Source organism: Grammomys surdaster, unplaced genomic scaffold, assembly GCF_004785775.1.
Source record: "Grammomys surdaster isolate TR1022 unplaced genomic scaffold, NIH_TR_1.0 125946, whole genome shotgun sequence".
Classification (NCBI taxonomy): domain Eukaryota; kingdom Metazoa; phylum Chordata; class Mammalia; order Rodentia; family Muridae; genus Grammomys; species Grammomys surdaster.
Genome location: NW_021620768.1, coordinates 693,212 through 712,451, shown reverse-complemented (window position 1 = coordinate 712,451; position 19,240 = coordinate 693,212). Strand labels below are relative to the sequence as shown.

General features: G+C 43.1%; 1 protein-coding gene across 2 annotated transcripts; it reads right to left on the bottom strand.

Annotated features, from left to right (window-relative positions):
- Positions 1 to 765: 765 nt before the first annotated feature.
- Positions 766 to 13,283, bottom strand: Cd5l (CD5 molecule like). 2 transcript variants are annotated; one of them, XM_028753120.1, is made up of 7 exons: positions 13,136 to 13,283; positions 10,899 to 10,934; positions 5,593 to 5,916; positions 3,898 to 4,236; positions 3,008 to 3,328; positions 1,577 to 1,619; positions 766 to 1,468 (listed from the first exon to the last, which is right to left on the bottom strand). In XM_028753120.1, exons 1-6 carry the CDS (start codon positions 13,161 to 13,163, stop codon positions 1,615 to 1,617), a joined length of 1,053 nt encoding a protein of 350 aa, XP_028608953.1. In that variant the 5' UTR covers positions 13,164 to 13,283; the 3' UTR covers positions 766 to 1,468; positions 1,577 to 1,614. The 2 variants fall into 2 exon arrangements, with proteins under 2 accessions (XP_028608953.1, XP_028608952.1); XM_028753119.1 differs by having other exon boundaries at positions 766 to 1,619.
- Between the last annotated feature and the right edge of the window lie 5,957 nt (positions 13,284 to 19,240).

Here is a 19,240-nt window from a genome sequence, read left to right as displayed (position 1 = left end):
GAAGAAGAAGAAGAAGAAGAAGAAGAAGAAGAAGAAGAGGAAGCAGCTAAAAATGAAGCTAGAAAAATCATCCTAGATGAGGTAACCCAGCCCCCTCAAAGCAAATATTGTATGTGAAGGTTAGCTTTTAAGCATTCAATAGGCAAACCAGGGCACTCATGGTCAACTCCTTGGAGTGGTATCCTGTTATAGCTGGTCCCCATGCTATCTTGTCTGTTGAGTTTGGCTGTATAAATGCAATGACAATTTCTGCATTGCTAACAACTAGTTTATCTAACCAGCCTCAGGAAATGTGGGTGAATTATTACTTTATTAATTTGAAATGCATAAATGAGTTGGGGTTCTTTTGGTTAGAAGTACTAAAACCAATACCAGACAACTAAGTTTCTAAAATTGCTATGATTACACGGCAGTTTGTTACATAAGGTCAAGAATGCCATTAGGTTCCAAGTTCGGTCCCTTGGTGCACCAACTTGATCTTCTGATTGTCTGGTCTTTGTCACATGTGAGAAATGTCTTTTCCCAGATCCAGAATAACTTGTAGAAATCCTGGAGAAAACAATCTACTTTGTGTCACAATCTCTAGTCCCTAGAAAGTGTTAATTAACTCTCAGAGACAACTGGAGCTATCCACAGAGCCTGGGAAGGCAGGACTGAACTGCTCAGAGTTTGGAAAGATCTTTCCATGGGCATGAGATGTGGGTGTAAAAATGCTACTGACTTTTAGGCATCAAACTAAGAAAATAAAGTCAACATACTAAGAAATACCTGAATACTCATGTTTATTGTAGCTAAGATATGCTAGCAACCTGTCTACACAGGGAGGTGGTAAAGTTGTGGACCAAATCTCCCCTTCCAAAGGCACACTCCAACGACCTTCTTCCTCTAACTAGGTCCCAATTCCTGAAGTTTCTACCATCTCCCAGTGGACTCAACAGTAATTAATCTACTCATAAAGGCTGAGGGATCAAACCACAAGATGCAGTTAGATCCCTAACCTCAGAATACTGTTGCATTAGACACCAAACGTTAAACACGGAGTTTTTGGTAGACATCTAGAACTCATCAGGTAACATTTGAGGGCTGCAGGAAACTACCCTGTTACTTTTTCTGAGAGAAAGCAGAGTAGTGAACTGATATTGTTGCCATCACTTCATTTGGTACAAAGTTTAAAAAAACATTTAAATAATTGTATGTTCCCTCCCACCTCCAAAATACTGTGTATCCACATTCCCTCTCAAGTGTTCCTCATGTTGTCACACCCTCAGTGCTGTTCACAGACGAGTTGTGCCCTAGTCATGGCCTGTACAGCTGGTCACTCTGGCAGGCCCAAGAGTTGCAGGTAGGCTAGGGAGAGGCAGTAAAGTTGGGGACCATCATCAAGGAGTGAATATAGGGCAACTGGAAACGCCATCAGCTAGGGAGCTCAGCAGGTCATATCTTGAGGTGATTATGGGGGCTTGTAAGCCTGCAGTGAAGACATGAGCACAATGTTCAGACTCCTGAGAGGCTGAGGGAGAGGTGGTTAAAGCCCACGGCCGGATGTAACCACTGGGAGAATCAGGGCTCAACTGACCAAGCAGGGATTCAGCTCACACATCAAAGCCTGGGATACTATTCTGTAAAGAGAAGAGAAAAATGCAGTGAGGGCAAAGTTAGAACCTCTTGAAAGGTTAGTTCACTCAAGCTAAACTGGCCAAGGGGGCAGATCAAGGGCCAGAATAGGAAAGCGCTAAGCCGCTTGTGTAACTCTTTCCACGATGATATGAGACAGGTCAAAAGCTGGAGATACACTCCAAAGGTCCAATAGCTGTGTCCCCTGTGAGTCGCAAAGAGTACAGATTGCATTCTGCATTGACAGACAACTGGTGCCAGCATCCCAAGGATGCCAAAACCCATGGGTGCAGCAAAAGTCTCCCATACAGTTCTATAAGGCCAAAGCACATCCTCCTATATGCTTTAAATTATCTCTAGACTGTTTATAACACCGAATGCAATGTGACTGCTGCATAAATAGCTGTCACACTGCATTAAGGGAATAGCAGTAAGAAAATTCTGTGTGTTCAGTACAGGTGTGGCTTTGCTTTTCAGATACTTCTGAATCCATAGATGCAGAATGCAGGGGGAAAGATGGTTGACTCTGTTAGTGTCTTATCCTTATACACTCGCAAAAACCTTCGAGGTAAATGGGACAAAAATCTTTTTGTCTGAATTTCAGAGATTTTTGGAGAGTACACAGCTCAATGTGGCCAGATCTATTGTCTTCTGGGCATTAACTGTCCCCCACAGTTTTTGGTAAAATCAGTTCTCGGCTCGTTTTAGAGTTAGTCGCTTAAAGCAAGGAGTGCTGCACAGTCACCTCCCTCTCCTAATTCCACAGCTGGCCTGCAGCCCTACAGCTAGAATCAGGGGTAACACTTGAACTTCCTCTCACGCTGGTCTTCCTCCTTTGCTCCTGGGAGGAGGCCAATAGTTCAGGGCTGGCATCCTGTACTCATTGGCAAGATGCTCTCAGACATTCTCAAAAGAGCTCCCTGCCAGCCCCAGGGTTAGGTTACTAACCAGGCCCAGGTAGGGGCTGTCTTCTACAGTTAGCTCAAATTTAGGGCTTGAAGGTCAGAGTCACGTCAGAGAACTAATCTGGGACAGAAAGCAAAGACCAATCAATTTAGTTCTGCTGTATTATTTAAAAGTCGATTTCATGGTTTGGGAAACTACATTGACTGATTTTTCTCATGTTTACTATGAGGACATCGATTTTCCTGTTCTCATGTTCAACAACTGTATTATGAAACACATATCCTTCCCATTACCAATTTCTCCTCTGCCCAAAGAAACGCAAAACTACTGCTAGGACCCTGGGTCTTAATCCTTGAGGCTTGTACAGAACAACTAAAGACCACACCGGCTCTGCAGCCCAGAAGGAATTACGATGACCGGCAGAGTGCCGCTGCTTTTCTTTCTACTTCGTTCCTTGGAAGCGCAACCTTAGATCAGTAGGACGAACCTGAGCAGATCACCCCCACATCTTCCTTGTGGGTACAGTCGTGGTACCCCCACAGTCTGTGCCGGCAGAACTCCAGAGACTGTTCCTTCCCTGAGCAATTGACGTCATCCAGCCAGATGCGGCCTGCCCCAGGCCCGTAGCTTTTGCGAGCTTTTGGGGATGGAAAGAGGGGCTTCCCACAGCCCAGTTGCTTGCAGACCACTTGGTCCTCCTTTTCTCCCCAGCTGTCATCACAGACGGAGCCCCAGGAACCCTTGTGCAGCACCTCCAGCCTCCCAGAGCAGAGGGTGTCTCCTCCCACCAGCCTCAGCTCAAAGGGATCTGCAGGTTGCAGGAGGAAGGCGGTGACATAAGAAAGGAAAAGAGAAAAAAAAGTTTATGTACATGATCACCAAAACTCTGCTAGCACATTTGAAATTCTCCATATGTTTTTGTGACAGCTACTCCTTCCTTAAGACTTCATCCATTACCAATCCCGGTGGCTGAGTCTGTTTTTCTAACTAGAATACTTTCATTTTATTTATTATTTCATTATATTTATTATATTTTATATTTTAAATATGATATCTAAATATATATATTTTATTTATAGATATATATTATTTATAGATATATAATGAACTTCTAGTGGTTTAAAGGCTGAAGAACTCAGAAGTTATACCTTATTTACAGCATTCTATATTCTAGTCTGTGATTGCACAATATACAATTTTTAAGTGTTTCTCTCTCCAAAGGGAGTTAGTCTTAAGTGAATTGGCAATCAATACAAATTTGCAATGGCCTTTCAGTGCGTGAGTAGTTCTTTGTAAGTGCTATTTACCTGGGTTTCCATTTAGCTGCACTTATGAATAAACCTAATTTCGGAATGCAGGCTCATTATCGTCCATTACCTTCGCATTCCATCCACGTGTCCTCGCCATGAGTACAGTTGTTCTCCAAACGACTAAAAGGGCAGTCCTGAAGGTTTGCTTCTTGTCCAGAACATGACATCTTGCTCATCCAGATGGATCCTGTGCCCTGAGTACTCTTGTTGCAGCATCCATGGGTCAGTAGTGCCCGCCCGCATCCCAGCTGCCTGCATACCACCTTTGAAGCCTGCAAATTCCAGCCTGCTTTACACACAGTGCTCCACTGGGCCTGGTGGAGCACCTCCAGTCGACCCTGGCAGCGCCCCAGGCCATCTACTAGCCGCACATTCTCTGGAATGAAGAGGAAGTCACTGTCTGGGTCTGGAAGGAAAGGGAGAGGCAGTGTCTGTTCCATGTCAGAACACTGTCTTTTCAGAAAAGGGAGTCTGAACATACATGACTCAGTTCTTGGTGTTCATTACAAGGCTGTTAGAGTTGTAAGCACCGGAAAGCACACAATGGTTAAGAGAGTGACGTGATGATTTCCCAGTCCCCACAAGAATCAAACTCACTTCTGTAGCAGTTTAGTTTTTCTTTTAATTTTCTTTTCTTTTTGTTTTGTTTTGTTTTTTGTTTGTTTAAGACAGAGTTCTTCTGTGCCCTGGCTGTCCTGGAACTCATTCTGTAAACCAGCCTGGCCTTGAACTCACGGAGATCTGCCTGCCTCTGTTCCCCAAGTGCTTGGACTAACAGTGTGTGCCACCACTGCCCAGGGCATTTTAGTTTTTCAAAGTATTTCCATATTCAACTTCTAATTTCTCCTCACAAGAGACAGTTAAAATCACTGCAAATTAATATAAAATATACATTTTATGTAATCTATACAATATAGATTATATTAATCTATGTATATTATATATGTAATTATATATTATGTAATATATAGTTTAATGTTGAAAAAGCACCAAATAGTAATAAATAAACATATTAACTGAAATGTCAAAATATTATTTGGCTCTATGTTGGCATAAGGCAAGAATCCCTTATTAATGTTCCCAAACCTTGACTTTTCTAAAAAAAATAGGTTACTTTAACATTAGGAGGGTTCATCTTTTTTCTAATGATAAATCCTGCAGGGACACAAAAAGAAGGGGACAGAGGCAATTAAATCAAAAGCCTTTAGAGAAAGCACTCACGCTAACATTAGTTCATAGGAAGCTAATTATGTAAAACCGTGACGGAACACTGTGTCTGTGTGTCTGTCTATTTGTGCAACTGCATTGATTGCACATTTATACGCCTGTGTCTATTTGTGAGATTGCTTTGACTTCCCACAAGTATCTTCCCCCTCTCCAATTAAGCTCATAGACAGCTTGAGAATTAAACGTTCACAAAAGCACTTATTAAACCTCATGAGCGCTCTCATAACTCCTCCTCAGCTCCATTGAACAAATGTTCAGTGGCTGACGAATCTGTGCAGATTTGTTTGCATGTCCATGAATAAGGGAAATTGGATCTCATATATACCTGGAAAGTAAGGAAGAAGCAATATGGGTAATAATCGTAGCTATTATTATATCCACAGCTCACGATCAAGAGCATGTAACATGTAAATGATGGTGTTTCCGTCATTCATCATAGCACTGTGTGAAAGTCCACACAGGAACCAAAGACTAGCAAAATGGCCACCTGAGGCATAAGATACTAGAAGACGGTCCTTGAGCCTCCCATACTTACTCTCACACTGTGCTCCAGCATCTTCATTATGTAGACAATCAAAAACATCGTCATCTAGCTTACACTGAGCGAACGTGTCTTCCATCCCACTGCATTCAACCCCTTGAATAAGAACTTTTTGATCATCTGGTGCCGGTGGCTCATAGGATGCACCACGTGGGGTTTTTTTGGCTGCTCCACAATTCAGCTCTCGGCACACCACAGCCACATCATTCAGGTCCCAGCCGTCATCACACACAGTGCCCCACTGGCCATTGTGTTCCACCTCCACTCGTCCTTCACAGCGGTGGGCACCTCCCACCAACCGAACTTTGGATGGAGACTCTGCAAAGGGATGAGATATTAGCTGGAAGGCCCCAGAGAAGCAAAAAGTTGAGTGGGGGTATATGCAGTCAGTTTGGGGCCCTTATACCTTTGAATAGCAGCATGGGAAGCTGTAATCAGAATAAGAGACCTAAGAAACTTCTGGATTTGCTTATGTTTGTAATTGCAAGCTATGCCATTTCAAGACGCATAGATATTGATACCATTTTCAGATTGATGACTGAGACAAAGAAGCTGGTTGAAGACTTGGCAGAAATTTTAGACCCTCTAGTGGTCAGAATGAGAGGACCAATACATGGCTACCCATAATTTCATAGATAAGAAAAACTCTTCCTCATAGAAGTAATGGCTCACTGTGGGCCCCAGCCCAGGACTGTGTAAGGATGCTATTTTTACAATTTTTTTCCCCATGAGTTTCTCTTGTGGTAGCCAGACTGAGGTCATAGTGTGTTGTTGGAGATACTAGAAAGGAGACAGTGTCCAGTTGGCTTCCGGCTCAGCCACCACGTTCCCGCCCTAATGCCAGCTACCTGCGGGCTGCCTGGTCCCAGCTGGGTGTCCTCCGGGCTACTCTCTCTAGCTAACTCCCATTGTGACTAGTTACTGTGCTTCCAGCTCTGGTTCGCTTGTCCCTGGAGCCGCTAGTTTCTTCACAGCCTGGTTGTTGGTGGATCCACCTTCTAGTAACCCAGTGAATCAAAACTCTAGATTCTTAAAGTTAACCAAACAGATTTATATATCAGCAAATACTCAAATCACAAGATGCCCACACAGATTAGACAAGTTATCCCATCTATCCTAACCTTTTCATATCATCTCTGCCAAAGACTGGTTAAAGCACGCTCGTTAATGTCAGCTTCCATCTCCGCTGCCTTTCTCCCTCTCCTTCGTGTTTCTCTCCGCCTTCCTCTCTCTGCCTCTCTTAGCTCTGCCTCACTTTTCCCTATCCAATCATAGGCCTCCTGTTGCAAATACACTGGGCAGGGAAACTTCTGCCACAGTAGTGATACATGATTTGAGGTTGACATATTAACTCTCTTCTCTTCACTTGCTTCTCTTCTCATCTTTCCCCCTTTCCTGCTACCGTCCCCTTTCCCTTTTACTACTTCCTCCTCCACTTCCTCCTCATTTTTCTCTTCTTCCTCCGTCTCTTCCTCTTCTTCCTCCTCCTAGTCCTCCTTGTTCTCCTCATTATCCTCCTTTCCCTCTTCCTCCTCCTCCTCCTCTTCCTCCTCCTCCTCCTCATTCTCCTCCTCTCTTTCCCTCTTGCTGTTTCCTACAACATTGTCCCTCTCCAAAACCCTAGCTCAGAAGAGATCTAGCAAGAGAACAGTTACAGCTTGAAAGGCTTAAAACCTCAATGGATTGTCTAGGGGCCTATGGGAAAGAGTTTAGAGTTTCCTCTCCATAGGTTCTCAGCAATCAAGAACTTAAATGTTTCTTCTCATTAAAACTCTGTGTATAAAAATATATGCTATCTCCCTTTCACTAAGGAGTAGGGCAGAGAAGGCAGTTGGGGAAACCAAAATCAAGCTTATCAGATGATACATGAGCACTGAGCAATTCTATACTTCCAGTGTTGCTTTGTGAACTCAGAAAACCATGGGAAACAAGGTGGGACTTATGCCCTCTGGGAGCTTTTATGACATCTTGGAACAATCTTGCCAAGTCTGCTGCAGCCTCAGAGTCATGCAGTGGAGAACTGAGTTAGTAACATCTTCATTCAATGAGAAAGTCAACTGAGAGGCCAAACAGATTAGATAAGACCGCATTTGGTCTGGTCATCTGCGGCTGGTTGAAGGCCATAAAAGAGGCCAATATGCTTGCCTCATGAGCACAGTCTGATTCCTGAGGATTGCTTGCCTTCGTGGGTGCAATCTGACTCCTGAGGATTGGATTTCCCAGTGTCTACTCTGTTTCAATTTTTCACAAACTCCAGAACTTAGAACCAACTCAGGAACTAAGACCAGCTTGATCTGCCTAGCTTTTAGGCTCATTTTAATTTTTCTTTATTATTTTTTGGGAGAGAAGCAGTATCATGAGTTGAAACTAAGGATATAAATTAAAATGTAATCATTAAAAAACTAAGAAAAGACAGGAAATGGAATTAACTTAGATACCTATCAATAGAACAATGGAGAACAAAAATGTGGTACATATTCACAATAGATCTTTACCAGCTGAAATGAAATTATGAAATTTGCCTGTTGGAAAACGGATGATTTAGAAAATATCATACTGAGGTAACCCAGACCCAGGAAGATGAACACCACATGTTCTCTCTCTTATCCTAGCATAAGATGTTTAGGTTTGTACATTTAATTTGGAGTGTCTATGGAGAAAGCTAAAAAGGCCCACGAGAGAGGAAGAAGAAGACGTCTTAAGACGGCTATTCCAGGAGGAATCCTGGAGGTTAAAGGTTTAAGTAGAGTTAAGAGCTTGAAGATACAAGAGAGGAAGGTGTGGGGTAGGTTAACCAAAACCAAAGATATATGAAGAGCCATTATGGAAATCCACTACTTTGTAGGCTAATTAAAAATACAACTTCTTAGAAAGAAGGGTGAATTTGAACACAGGTACCCTGCATGGGTAGATAATGCTTCCCCCTAGAAGACATGCGTATCTGTGTCCAGTCTGAGATACCTCCTTCTGAGTCACTGGCTAGAAAGTTCCCAGAGGCTCCTGAACAACACAGGCTATTGTCACTGATCTTGGCTGCTGACCATAAGTAAGATCATATTGCTGAAGTCACATCAGACTCTGGTGGCAGGATATAGAGAAATTACGCTGCAATTAACTTGAAGAATTCCTTCCTCTTAGCTTTCCTGGTGCTGAAAGGCACAATGTGGGCTCCAGGAGGGAGAAAAGCCATCTGTGGTCTGCTACAAGCTAACTTGCGAGGCAAAATATGCCAATGGGTGCACTAGTGGCAGGAGAGTTATGGGGATAATCAACTGCTTTCCAGTTGAATTTGTGACCTGCTCCAAGAGGGAATTCTGGTCTTGTAAGCCTTATCAGAAGTCCACGACTAGAGAGATCATAGGCCTGGGGAGGGAGAGGAACTTATTACTATTGTCTTAGTAAATGAACATGTTGTCAAATTGCCTTCTAAGTATTTGTGTCTGCATACATTTACTAGTGCTTCCTTCAACTTCGGCCAGAGAATCTTCTCTCTTCAGTAGGCACTAGTCAAGGCTGGTGATCACTGGATATCTATATCTGTACCTCAGGGAACGTGGTGGAAGGAGTAGAACGAGGTTAATATCTAGAGAAGTGCGGCGAAATGCTGTCTTCTGAGCACCACGAAGCACTTTCACGCACTGCAGCTAAGGTCAGTAGACCTACAAGATCAAGTCAACAGTACCAGCTGACAGCTCAATAGGCAACACTAATTGAACTCAGTGAATTTTGTTGTTGTTAATGTTTTGAATTGTGTTCGTCTGCTTGTTTTGCTTTTGTTTTTAAGGAGAAGACATGAAAGAGGAAGTGGGGCATATTGAAGGTGCCTGGGGGTGTAGGAGAGAGATGTTGAGAATGGATATTATTAAGATACATAGTTTATAAATACGTAATTGTCAGAAAATAAATGAAAGATGCTTTATTTAAAAATAAAAAAAAAACTAAGAAAGTCCCCATGTTGAACATCTGAATGTCAAGTTTATGTGTCAGAGTACACAAATCAAGAAAGTTATGTGGAGGTAATCTTTAGATCATTGGATCTAAGATTAGAGTCTAGGCTGGCATTATTTTGCAGAGTAAGAAAAAGCTGTTATTAGGTTCATTGGGATTGTAAAATTCTTGTTTTAATGAATTTTTACTTTTTATGAGGTAGAATACTAGAGAAGTTCCCAGAAAAGATGATGTAACCCAAGAGTACAGTAGGAGTCAGAGGAGAAGACTTGATCTGGAGATAAATGAGTTGAGGACATTAAACTCAAGGGAGGAGGCACAGAGGGCAGGTGCCTTCCTGGCAGTGCCCTTCCTCGGCTTTATGGAAAGTAGGGTCTCTCTCTCTCTCTCTCTCTGTCTCTCCTCTCTCTCTCTCTCTCTCTCTCTCTCTCTCTCTCTGTCTCTGTCTCTCTCTCTCTCTCTCTCTCTCTCTCTCTCGTGTGTATGTGTGTTTGTGTGTGTGTGAGTATGTGTCTGTTCATGTGCATGAGAGGAGACTGCAAAGAGAGCAGGTAGTGCCTGCACTGGCAACAACCTTGGAGGCTGAGAAAAAAAGATGAAGTGAGCTCAGCATCTGGCTGAGCACCTGATACACCGAGTTACACCTATATGACAGAGAATCACACTATCAGTACCCTAATACACCAAGTTACAGTTATGTGGCAGAAGATCTCACCATATAATGTGTGGTGCTATCTCTGGTCAAGCTTCTACACCCAGAAAAAGAGAGCATGGAGAGATAGTGTAAAAGAAACTGAAACCATAGTCTGTGGTTCTTCCCCTCCACCTTCCCCTCTGTCCCTCTTCCCCCTCTCTGCTCTCGCCCTCACCACTGTACAGGCTCTGTGAGGAGGCAGCCAGCGGGGGGTGAACCCCAGGCTCCCCTTTGCCATGCAGGCCACATGCTGCACAGAAGAAGAATTTCTACTTCAAGACTACCTAAAGGTCTGCATAAAAACATGGACAGGGGAACCTGGAAAGACAAAAGGAATCTCTTCTGTGGGCAAGACTACAAAGGAGCCTGGTGCAAGGACCTGTCCTCTTTGGATGTTGGATGGACTTCTAGGGCCACAGAGAATCTTTAGCAGGAAAACCACCCTGAGCACATCTAGATTCTGGAGGTGAAAATCCATCCACACAAGACTGGTGGGCTGGCATAGACTCTAGAAAGGAAGGTTGCTTGCTTGGATTGAACCTTTCCACAGCCATGGAAGCTACAGGCCTTCTTCAGTTCTAAGCCTAGAGTACTAAGCCTCTTGAGAACTCAACAAACAGGCAAACAAAACAAAACAGAGACCAAAAAAATTCCTTACCTGAAAAACACGATCCAACAAAAATGGTCAAGACAGCTGAGAAAAGAAAAACGAAGAAAGGTCATAAAGTCCTTGTTCAAATTATCCATGTGTAGAAGGTCCTTGCCAAACTTCTTAAGGGACAGTGGGAGACACAAAGCCTCAAGGACATCCCTGTCGTGGCCACCTTCTCCTGTCCTAGCCTCAAAGGACACCACAGGAACCACAGAGGCCAATTCTAGCAAACTAACTGACTTAGTTGTTCATTCCATGCGGCTCCACCTCAGGCATGGGGCCAGATAGTATCTACCACTGTCATTTACACTGGTCAACTGAAGCTGCCTACAGCGGGATTTTAGTTCACAGAGCACTGGAGGCCAGGGAACAGTCACTGGTGGGCAAAGCAGAGCGGCATGATCCATTGTGGTCACTGTCACTGCATTTAGACGGGAGTTGGCAAACCCTGTTGTATAGAGCCAATAGTGAAGACTTTTGACGTTGTAGGCTGCATGCTCAGTTACAGCTGCTCGGCCCTGCCCCTGAGATACGAGAGGAGCTAAGTATACGTGGACAAATGAGCATTGCCAGATTCCCAGAAACCTTTCTTTATCAACATCATTCTAAATTTCAGGTCATTTTAATGCGTTTGCACAGTGATATTTTAATTTTTATTTTTCTCCACCATTTAACAGTGTAAAAGTCATTCACAGCTTGTAAACTGTTGTTCATTGACACTTAGTTCAGATCAACAGGCCAGAGGTAACAATTTACTTAGTTCAAAATTCTAGTGTATTCCAATCTGGTGTATTGGAACAGGGGACTTTTTCCCCTCTACATAATCTCTGTATAGCTGCACTCTCTGTCATCTTCTTCACACTGTGAAGCCCTGTAGCCCTCAGTTGCCCCAGAAGCCAAGGATTTTTGATTGTGTGATTTGCCTACCATATACGCTATAGGATTTTCCCAATAAAGCAAATATCTTTGGATCAGTCTAGAATTTTTCAAACAGTTCCAAATAGCTCAGTAACTAATCCTGAAATACTTCTTTCTATAAATAGCTTTCAGGACCTTCTAATTCTCATTCTTCACAGTGAAGCCACTCACAGACTGAGGCTTTGTATATTACAACTTTCTAAAAGTCAGTTATACTGTGTATGTGCATTGCAGAACCTCCCACACAGGACAGGGAAACATTAAAAGAAAAGGGAGCACGGCAAGCTGACACACAGGAGCAGAAATGACACCATCAGTGATGCTCTAGGCAATCAGGATCCTAACAATGGATGTGACGTATTAGGGTAGCAGATCAGTAGACACCATTAGATATCACATATTAATTGCATTATTAAAAGGTTTCTAGAAGGGCATGAACTTTAATCCTAGTACTGAACAGACACAGTAGGGAGACTCCCCGGTGCTCACTGGCAACCAACCTAGACTGATTGGCCAACTCGGGCCAGCAGAACAGTCTCAAAATAAGGTTAACTAGCAACCCAAGTGTTTCATCTGTCACACACACAAGCACAGACAGCACACAAAATCCTTTTAAAATTTCTGGAGATTTTAACTTCATCTTCATTTTAGAGAGCAAAATTTCAGTGAAGTATGGTAGCCTACAAATTCAGTTAAGAGCTATGGCTAAAATACATGTTTCTTTGCAATCCAATACTGCAGATTGTCCAATATCTGGACTGACCTTGGGAAACTAGAAAACCTGATGAATCATTTTCCAGAGGATGCTAGATTCATAGACTAATGAGAGATGGTTATTTTACAACGTGTCTTCCCTCCTTCCTTCCTTCCTTTCTTTCTTTCTTTCTTTCTTTCTTTCTTTCTTTCTTTCTTTCTTTTTTGTTTCTCAATAAAGACTTTTAAAAAGATGAGGAAAGGAAGGGAATAAATACTCTCAAGGGGTGTGAGCTAACCAAGGAAATCCTCTGAGAGATGCCCTTTCCTTACTCCTCCTCACTTCTACCCAACATCCAGTCATTGTCTTTTTAATTGTGCATGTCAAAGGAAATGCATGTAAAATTTGTGTAAATATAAGGAAATAAATAAAAATCTGGTAGTCAAGGCAAACTTCAAATATGGATTTAGGGGGCTTTCTACTGTTTAGAACAGGTTACTATATATAGAAAGCTGTTTTTGAAAGATGCCTGAGTCAGGATGGGAAAATATCCTCCTGGTAAAGTCTCCAGAAAGCCCTGGACATTTGCCTCTTTTGTGACAGGATTAGTCACAGAGGCAGAGACACTCACCCAGCATCAAGTTGAACAATGGAGCCATGGCCCAGGCAGCTGAAGATGGCGTGTTGAGACAGGCTGTAGGCCTCAGGCAGCAATATTCAAGTGAATACTACGATAAGGAAGAGAGACAAGTCCTGAGTGCAGCAGAAGCCTTATCAAATGACTGAAAGCCAATGGGCCCAGGGGGTGGGACTGAGAGAGCCAAATATGCTGAGTTCAGCATGTCTAGAGGAAGGGAGGTGACTGGGTGGCCAAGATCCTGAAAACATGTGGGTGGAGGGAGGCTGTTAGTGTCATGACTTCATCATACCGAAAGCCTAGCTCAACCTGTCTCTGCTTTAGTCTCTTCTCTATGCAAATGAGGAAACAGCCTTCCTAAGGGAAAGTAGGTACTCCAGTATGGTCTTATTTCATTAGAAGCCTAGACTATGTTTAGTCTCCAGTCTGTGGGGCAAGTAAGTCAATGACTTGACTTGACTTCCAAATATAAGCCACGGTTGTGGCATCTATCTCTGTTGTTGGGGATGACTTTCCTACCTTCAACCAACTTTCCGAGTGATGAGCAGAAGGCCTAATACATAGACTGCTCTTCTGGGGTTTGCTGGTTGTACCCATCTTTGGAATTTGGATGGCCACAAGTCCCTGTGGTGATCGCTGAATTCAGATGTCCTTCCAGGCTAAATTATAATGAAAACAAATTGAGCCACATATCCGTCAGGATCCTCAGCCCTCTGTTGTCCTTCATTATTAAGCACACCTGCCCTTCGAGAGCTAAGTTAGTGGCACACACAGCTTCAGGACAGACAAAACCCTCACTCTTTCTAACAAAGTAAACTTTCCCTGATGGTAGCATAGCTTAGATCACTGGGCGTGAGACTTGGTTTATTTTTAGTCCTGTTTACTTATTCTAAATGTAATAAAAGAAGATAATACTGTCAATCAGTTCAGAACGGGAAGCTGACACATAATTCAGGGTTTCCTTTGGGTGGGAAGTATATATATATATATATGTGTGTGTGTGTGTGTGTGTGTGTGTGTGTGTGTATACATACTGTAGTTTATACTCATTCACACAGGGGTTATAAACACAAAAAGGCAGGACGTGGGGAAGGGGATGACACTGGAGCGTGGGTGCTCAGGGGGAATACAGATATCTTTCAGAACAGGGTATGGGCTAGGTGAGGGTTCAGGGAATAGGTCACTATGACTCTGCCTATGATTCACTTGTCCTTATCTAAGTTGGTATTATCTGCCAAGACTACCTATTTACAAGGTCTATCACTACTCAGGCTGGTAAATTGTCACAAAACTGCCTGTTTACAATAGCTTATAGCCATCTGTTTCAGCGTTTATCCACAGAGACCCAAGACTTGGTGTTAATACGCATGTATGACAGGCCTATTGCTGATTTTAGGCCTATGGCTGATTTTAGGCCTTTAGTGTGTAAGCAGGGATGCCGCTGACATCTTCTCCCTTCTCTAAGTATAGACGGGCTGTGGCGAATCTAATCTTGCGAAGGTGGGGATAGAGGCCTGACCTCCAGTAATTGAAGGGGACCTTGTAATAGCTCTGACCCCCTTGTTGTTGTCCAGTGAGGCATGAGGGCCATACCTGTCCCGATGTCTTTTTCCTGGAGAGGGGATACTTTTGATATCAACCCCTATGTAGTCAGGCTTGTCCCTCAGGGAACCCAGAGAGATATTTTTAACTTTTATTGATATTCCCTTGCAGTGCTTAGCATCGCAGCCTAAGCAAGAATTCAGGTCGCCTGCCAGAGGGGGTTCTGGGTGGCCCCTCTCTGCTTGGTCTAGGGACGGAAGTCCCCTCTTTTAGGTTGTGTGGAGATGGGTTTTGGGAACACCCTGGATAAAGTAACAACCTCATCTTGGGTCTCATGGTCCTCCATAGCTAACTTATGACAATGTATCTGAATAGGTTTTGCTACCAAATTATTTATCTGTTGTTTTACAGAATTAGTCAGCCTATTTGAGGCCCAGGGACCAGAAGAAATAAGCAAAAAGAATCCAAATAATGGTCCCAAGATGAGAGGAGGTAGGGTTGACAACCCTGGAGAGGTTGAAAACCAATTCTTGTTCCAGCACTCATCTTTCTTTTTCTCTCTGATTTTTCTCAAGGCCTTCTCTAACCTTTTTCATGCTCTCTTTAACCATCCCTGTCTTGTCTATGTAAAGGGAATATTCTTCTTTAAGGGCTGTACACAGTCAAGAGCTATGCACAGACTTTTCTATTATAATAGAGTAAATCAAGTCCAATAAGGATCTTTGCGATTTTTGGAGGTCTCTTCAGACAGTGAAACGAGGAATTTCTTCGGATTAGTGATGTCGATCTTTAGCTGTTTGATGTTCTTGTCAATGGCCCTTTGAAGGTCTGAGTAGTATAAGTTCAGAGGCCAGCATCTGGATTAGAACTTCTAACAGCAGACATCATGGGTGATTCATTTTTACCTGGAAAGGAAAAAGGAGGGAATTCTCAGGGAGATTTCTCTTCCCTGGATGTAAATTGTTATTCATTTTATTTATGATTGAGCTTGGCTTTGTGAGGGTATCTATTTATATCATTAATCTTTTTGGTAGCCAATTAACTGTGCCTTCTGTGGTATCAAACAGGCATATCAATCCTCAGCCCCATAAGGGAACTGGGTCTGGGACATTCCCTTTTAAGGGTAAGAGGGTCCTTCCCCATATCTGTGGCATAGTTTTTATTAGTCTCAGTGATGCCAGAGGAAGTCAGCAGCAGATTTGCCATGAGCTTTCAGTTTTAGAGAGTTAAAAGTGAAGAAGACATGATGGAGACTATTTCAGGGGGACTCCTTCTGGGGGGGGGGTACCGTTCCCCCTCTTTTGTTTTTAAAGCCAATTTTTCAGAGTTCTTGTAAAATCAGGGCAGAAGCACCAACAGTCACTCCTTCCACGCTAATAGAGTCATTGGGACATTATTTAAAGATATATAAATCTATATTAATAATCTCTTTTATCAAAGGACTGTTACAGCACAGCCGACAACTAATCAGACCATATAATACATCGATTAATAATAGCATCTTCTACTTTTTGTGAGATTACTTCTCTTTTGTCAATTAATTGTTGAGAGAAATTAGGATTTACATCTCTCTTGAGAATATTAAACAGAGACTTAAATTCTTTTGTGGAGAGCTTAAAATAAGATCTTAGCCAGTTAGCATCTCCTAGAAACTTTTGAAAATAATATGAATTAAGTAAACTCTCTTTTTTTCAGACCCTTTATCTCTTTTTTTTTATTGGATATTTTATGTATTTACCTTTTAATGTTATATCCTCTCCCATTCTCCCCCAAAATCCCTTATCCCATACCCCCTCCTCCTATTTTTATGAGGGTGTGCTCCAAACAACCTCCCAGTCCCATCTCCCTGCTCTTGAATTCCCCCACACTAGGGAATCCAAACTTTTGGGGACCAAGGTCCTCCACTTCCACTGATGTCTCACAAGGCCACCCTCAATTACCTATATAGGTGGAGACATGAGTCCTTCCCTTTGTGCTCTCAGGCTGGAGGTTTAGACTTTGGGAGCTCTGGTTGAAACTTTTGATACTCCTTCTAGAAACGACCAAAGCACCCACATTTTGGTCTTCCTTCTTCTTGAGTTTCATGTGGTCTATGCGTTGTGTCTTAGGTATTGTGAGCTTTTGGGCTAATATCCACTTATCAGTGAGTGCATAGCATGTAAGTTCTTTTGAGATTGGGTCACCTTACTCAGAATGATATTTTCCAGCTCCATCCATTTGCCTAAGAATTTCATGAACTCATTGTTTTTAATAGCTGAGTAGTACTCCATTGTATAAATGTACCACATTTTCTGCATCCATTCTTCTGTTGAAGGACATCTGGGTTCTTTCCAACTTCTAGCTATTATAAATAAGGCTGCTCTGAACATAGTGAAGCATGTGTGGGTGGGAAGTTTTTTAAAGAGAAAGGACTTTGAGGCCGTGAAGGGGCCTTGAGGTAGAAGGGAGAACATTTGAAGCTATCGTATGGAGATCTAAACACTATGGGACCTTACAGGGAAGGAGAGGTTTCCCTTTAAAACTTGGATGAGATTGGGGGCGGGGGTTGAGACACTGACAGGGCATGGTGGGAGGAGGCCGAAGGAGCCTTCAGAAGACCTCTCTGAAGAAATCCCTGTGAGGAGTATTGGGCCCATCTCAAGAGGAAAGGAAAGGTCTAACATTTTATAGCCTCTCTGGAGTGGCAGAAAGTCCTACATCACACGGGTTGGTTCATCACAGCACATGTGACAAAGAGCACAGAAAGCTGTCCAGTCACACAACACATTGTTCCTTAACCCTGCCTCATCTGCTCTAAAGGTGCAGGCCTATGTTCTAACAATCATTTTCTTCAAAAACAGTTTTCAGCAGCTGTGAGTGCCAGATGATGTGTTGAGTGGGGACAGTTACCGAGTGAATGAGGGCTGGCTTGGGACAGCCAAAGAGTAAGTCATAAATCTGCTGTAAGAGAGGGGAGTGGAAGAATTTGGGGACACAATATAGGAAATGACTACTTCTACTTGAGATGGTGACCAGGGGCTAAGAACTGAGTGTAGCGGAGCTTGGCAGGGCACAAGCAAACAAAAGCACAATTGTCCTCTTGTGGATCAGCAGACAGGAGCCTGGGATGGCAGGAGTCGGTGCTCTAAGGCCACAGGGTTCGGTTGTAACTAAAGTCCTCCGTGTTATCCTCCATCCTTCTAGACCCTGACACAAATAACAGAATTTACCCTTGAAAAATAAAAGTCTTTATCACAGCCTGTGGGCAAAAGCATCCTGGAGAACATAGACTTGTGATGCAGGAATAAATTTCACACATGAAATTGAGTGGGAAAAAGTCAAAATATTTTCCCAATAAAATATCTTATTAAGAACATCAAGGACATAAAGAAAGGAAAACAAGCTGGACAGTCAGCAGGGACATTATGTCATAGGACAGAAACAGCTGCTGATGGTACGGTATGTCTGTTGTGGACTCTGTTCTCAAGCAGAATGGCTCCTAATCAGCGCAACCAGGATTACCCACAAGGCCCTGGATAAGCTCTGCCTGTGTACATTCCCTAAGAGGAGGTGAGAGTGGGCAGATCGTCAGAGCCTCACCTGAATCCACAGCCAGGACTTCCTCCTGTGTCCCCACCCCAGTGAATGCAGTTCTGCCCCAACTGGGAAAGGTCTCAGCAGGTTGTAGTTTTTATAGGAGGTGGGTCATTCACTGAAAAGAGGAGAGACTCCATCCACAGAGCTGTCGAGATGTGGATACCATGTTGGAGCATGACTCTGCAGTGATAGAGCTATGTTGGGGTCACCCATGCTTCTGTAAGCAAGCTTGTTGCATCACTGGGTTGGATTTAGGTGGGATTGTTACTTTGATCTGTGGACTGGTGCCCTAACTGGGGTGAATAGACATTAGTTCTTGTTTCTCCAGGAAAAATTCCCACAATAGCATTTCAGAGATTGTGTTCTGGTTTCAGCCTGGAAGAATCAGAAGGGAGGAAGACCATTACTGGGTCACAGAGACCCGTTAAGAGAACACTAGCATGGAATGCTGTGGCCTGGGCTGGAATGCTAGCATTCGAGAGGCTGAAACAGAATTACAACTGTAAGTCCAGTCTAGGATGTATAGTGAGACTGTTTCAGAGAGAGAGAGAGAGAGAGAGAGAGAGAGAGAGAGAGAGAGAGAGACAGAGACAGACAGACAGACAGACAGACAGACAGTCAAAAAAGACAGAAATAGACAGAGAAGCACAGCGAGAGTATGAGCGAGCACACTGGACCACTGACTTAGTCCAAAGAGAAGAGAATGTGAACAGAAAGTACAATGGGGTGGAGTCAAAATGGGTAAGGTGTTTTTCATAAGTCTGGAAGGCTGCATTGGACTGGGAGCTTGTAGAAAGTCTTAGAGGTCTGAAATTATTTTATTTTAAATGTTTATTTTTCTTTTACGAGTCTGCGTGTTTGCCAGCGTTTGTGTGTGTGCACCACATGTGTACCTGGTGTCCTAGGAGGCAAAAGAGGATACTAGATTTCTTGGGACTAAAGTAGTTACAGATGGTTGTGAGCCTCCTTGGGGGTGCTGGG